General features: G+C 37.9%; 1 protein-coding gene across 2 annotated transcripts in view; it reads left to right on the top strand.

The window, feature by feature from the left end:
- The first annotated feature begins 480 nt into the window (after positions 1-480).
- Positions 481-3,780, top strand: part of LOC106949062 (seizure protein 6 homolog) — a 116,759-nt gene continuing 113,459 nt past the window's right edge. For both annotated transcript variants that reach the window (XM_015035057.1, XM_015035058.1), the window contains exon 1: positions 481-842. In XM_015035057.1, the coding sequence (XP_014890543.1) occupies positions 758-842 (85 nt within the window). In that variant the 5' untranslated portion in view covers positions 481-757. The remainder of the gene's footprint in view (positions 843-3,780) is intronic.

The following is a 3,780-nucleotide window of genomic DNA, read 5'->3' as shown; positions in this document are numbered from 1 at the left end:
ATATATACATATATATAAATAAATTCAACTCAGATTAATTGGCGTTCAGTAAATATAACTTTGGTGATTCTAACTGATATGAGTTTGATTTCATGTCGGATAGTGAGGAAAAACTTGTTCTACCTCAAACTTTATCTCAAATGCATACATAAGACTGCTTTTGCTGGTTTGGCATTAAAATAATAATAATAATAATAATAATAAAAACAAACTTGTATTTTGACTGCTTTTGTTCTACCTGATTATAACCGTATGATTAAAAGCAGATTGAAATAAGAAAAAAAATCGTTTTGCTTGATTACATTTAACAGGAGAGTAAAGAAACAGGGCGGAATGTTTTGTTTTTTCTTAACTCCTCCGACTAAGTTGTTGGAGGCGGTTCCTTTCGCAGACGCTAGGAGCTGTCCGCGGTGCTGAACTGCCTCTCCTCTCTCTCTCTCTCTCTCTCTCTCTCTCTCTCTCTCTCTCTCTCTCTCTCTGTGCCCACAGCTCCCACAGCCAGGAATCCGCTTACCGCGCGTCCAAATTAAAACAGGACCTCCGCGATCCACTTGATTATTCCCGACCCTCTTCACTCAGCGAATTATTCCAGGAAGCAGAACGGTTTTTGCAAATCCTCGCCTTGCTCATATATACATATATATTTTCTCTGTCGTTCGCCGGCCACTGGAAGTACCTCTGGTATTCTTTTTTTTTGTAACACACGGACGTTCAGTTTCACGCCGGGAAGAAAGACAAAACCTCGACTTTCGCCGACATGTGCATGAGACGTTGCTGCCAGTTTAAGACTCTATTTGCGGTTCTGGCTCTCGCTGCTGTAATCGCTCAAATCCACGGAGAAGGTAAGAACTTGGCTTCCCGCTCGCACTTTGTGTGAAGGTTGTTTCCTCTCTGCTGAACTACAAGAGGCGATGAGGGGGGAAACAAACAAGCTCTGTGCTTGGACAGGAGCATTGGGGCTGACGATGTCCAGATCTACAAGTGTGAATGCTAAACGTACAAGACTTTAATGTATCATCTTTAAAAAGTGACGGTAAAAAAAAAAAAGAAGAAGAAGAAATCTCCGGAAAATCTTCCCAATCTAAAGCACTCCTTGCAACATTTTAGATGCTAAATTAGTCCTATGGCTCTCGGAATGCGCCCAATTACAAGTTATAGATCCCTCACATTCTGCCGGGGGGTAGAATGAGTTCAGCACTCGGTTACATAACAGTAATACTGTTAATCACAAGTATGAAAACAGCCCCAGGGGGAGAGGTGAACTTAATAAGACTCTCACAAAGCAAACACCGTTATGGAGCATATTCCACCTAATGCGATCATTTACCTCGCCGCGCGTTTTACGTGTTTATCGCTCCCTCTGAAAGCCCGGGTACACAGTTAGGAAGTGACTTGTTTTGCCACTGAGGGTCCATGTGACAGACGGTGCTCCTTAATAAGACTCTAATCCTCTGGAATTGCAGAAGATTATTGACCAAGCTGTTTGACACAGTCGAGTGGGGAAGCGGCAACAGATTTGTGCACAGTAGTTTTGTCCTAATTATTTCCCAGTGGTCCGAATCTGCTTCCCTTTTCATCAGTATAACTGTTTCTTTTTTTTTTTTTTTTTTTTTTTTTTTGCCCCATCTGTGTTTCTGCCTATCACCACACTTTAGTCATCAAGCCTTCGACAGGATTTCCAATATACACTTTGTAAAGTACCAGCACAGATTGCCTTTAAAATAAAACAAACCAGCATTTCAGCGACACATTGAAACTGCTTGAGAGCAAAGTGAAACATGACAAAAATGATCAAATCTGTTTAATAGGAGGCAGTTTCTTAAACTCTTTTGACTTTTTTCTTTTTTTTACTATATCTTAGCAGATCGATCTTCACGCGTAATAAATACATTTTATCTATGTAAACCCACAACAATTGAACTGATGCCTTTAAACATCCTGTGTGTGTAACATTCATCTGTCTCCCTGATCTGTACACAAGTGTACATTATAGGTATAGAGACTTTTTTACAACGTGACAAGCTTGAGTGTAAGTTTAAAGGCGTCATAATATTAAAAAAAGCATAAATCAATATTCAATAATAAAAAAAATATCCTTAATTCAAATAATTAAAATTCATGTAAAATAATTATTTCTGCTGCTGCAATTATGTTATCTGTAACACACATTTTTGTCTCCTTTCAGTTTTCACAAGAACAAACAACAACAACAAAAAAAAAGCTTTTATTTCAGTCACCTGACAGGCAGTGCACAGCAACAGGTGCCGGAGGAGCTGCAGATGGAGAAAACTCCACTCATGCTGACAGTTTCTCATTTGAAGGACTTTAAAACATGGGAGTAACATGCAACTGTCACTTTTTAAAACCCTAGAATAGGTTCACAAAGGTTCCCAACACACATTCCCAATTAAATTCCAACTACTCAAATAATCATCAGCTATAATTTCATGGCAGCCTGAGATAATATTTGGTCCTCTAAATAGAACGCCACTTAAGCGAATAGGTGGAGGGGGGAAGTTGGGGCTGCATCGATGCAGAATGGACTCCCAGAGGCGTAGGCAAGCAAATCAAGTTATTTAGGGTAGAAGCAAACACAGAGAGAAGAGATTTAAATAGTTTAAATGTCGATTAACTTGTTCGAACAAACACAGGCTCAGCAGTGGAATGCCGTACAATATTGCGAGGTGGAAGGCTTGCAGAGACAAATGCATAACCTATTATTATTATTATTTTTTTTTTTTAGCAAAATAATATCTAACTGCGTTCCATTAGTGAACTCTGGGCTGTTGCTTAGTAAACAATCACTCACACTTTGATAAACTCTCTGAAGTGGGCATTTTAATTTTTGAACCCACAGGGTTTGATGATTTATCACTGTCAAAAGGTCTTAATGGAAATACTCATCTACATAAATAATTAGCGTTTTAACTCAGAATTGGCACTAATTTCTCATTTGGTGCTTCTTGTTATTATAAACTTGCTTTCAGTCTGTTACCCAGCAGGGAATGCAGACATCTGTCTGATTTTTTTTTTTCTTTTTGTTTCGGGGGGGATAAGGAATCACTTTTTTCCACCGGCATGCTGCACTCTCACATTATGTTGTTAAGAAAAATACAACGCAAACAGAGTCATTTCCACTAATTTCATAATTAATCATTTGCTTAATAAAACGATAGGCAATTAATGTTCTGTGGCTGACAGGATATTTGCATATTTTTCAACATGTCGGATTAGACTGTCGTGTGAGAATTCGTCTCATAAAACAGACTTCCATCGGAAAGAGGATCTTTATGAAGACGGGAATATTTCCTCTGCTTTTAGAGATCATTAACATTTTCATGCAGGATTTCTTTCTTTTTTATTATTATTACTATGCTCAAGTGAAGTAGAAAAAACTGAGCAAACCTGTCATAATTTCCAATCCTGCTTATAATATTCATGAAAACCCTCATCAAACTTGAACAAACAAATCACGGTTAACCAGATCCCACTTGTTCCTCGTGTTCCTGCTGTGGTTAATCTATCAGTCCTGCAAACAAACAGGCAAATAGCCCATGACTATATATTTAGTTTTTTAAGCACACAAACTCTGAAAACGTTTTGCAATATAAAACAATTATTCCCTCATAAATTAGGGGGTGGAGATACGAAGATAAACAAACTTGTCCTCGTAATCTATGGCAGGTATTCGCAATGGAAGAGTAAGAAAATAATTTTACCTCATCACAGTTTTTCATTTACATTGGATGTTTTTCCCTTGTAAAAAAATTATATATATAT

This window comes from Poecilia latipinna, unplaced genomic scaffold (assembly GCF_001443285.1).
Source record: "Poecilia latipinna isolate Pla-1442-1.1 unplaced genomic scaffold, P_latipinna-1.0 Scaffold322, whole genome shotgun sequence".
Taxonomy (NCBI): domain Eukaryota; kingdom Metazoa; phylum Chordata; class Actinopteri; order Cyprinodontiformes; family Poeciliidae; genus Poecilia; species Poecilia latipinna.
Note: the sequence above shows the minus strand (reverse complement) of the source record. Positions and strands in the feature narration are given on the sequence as shown.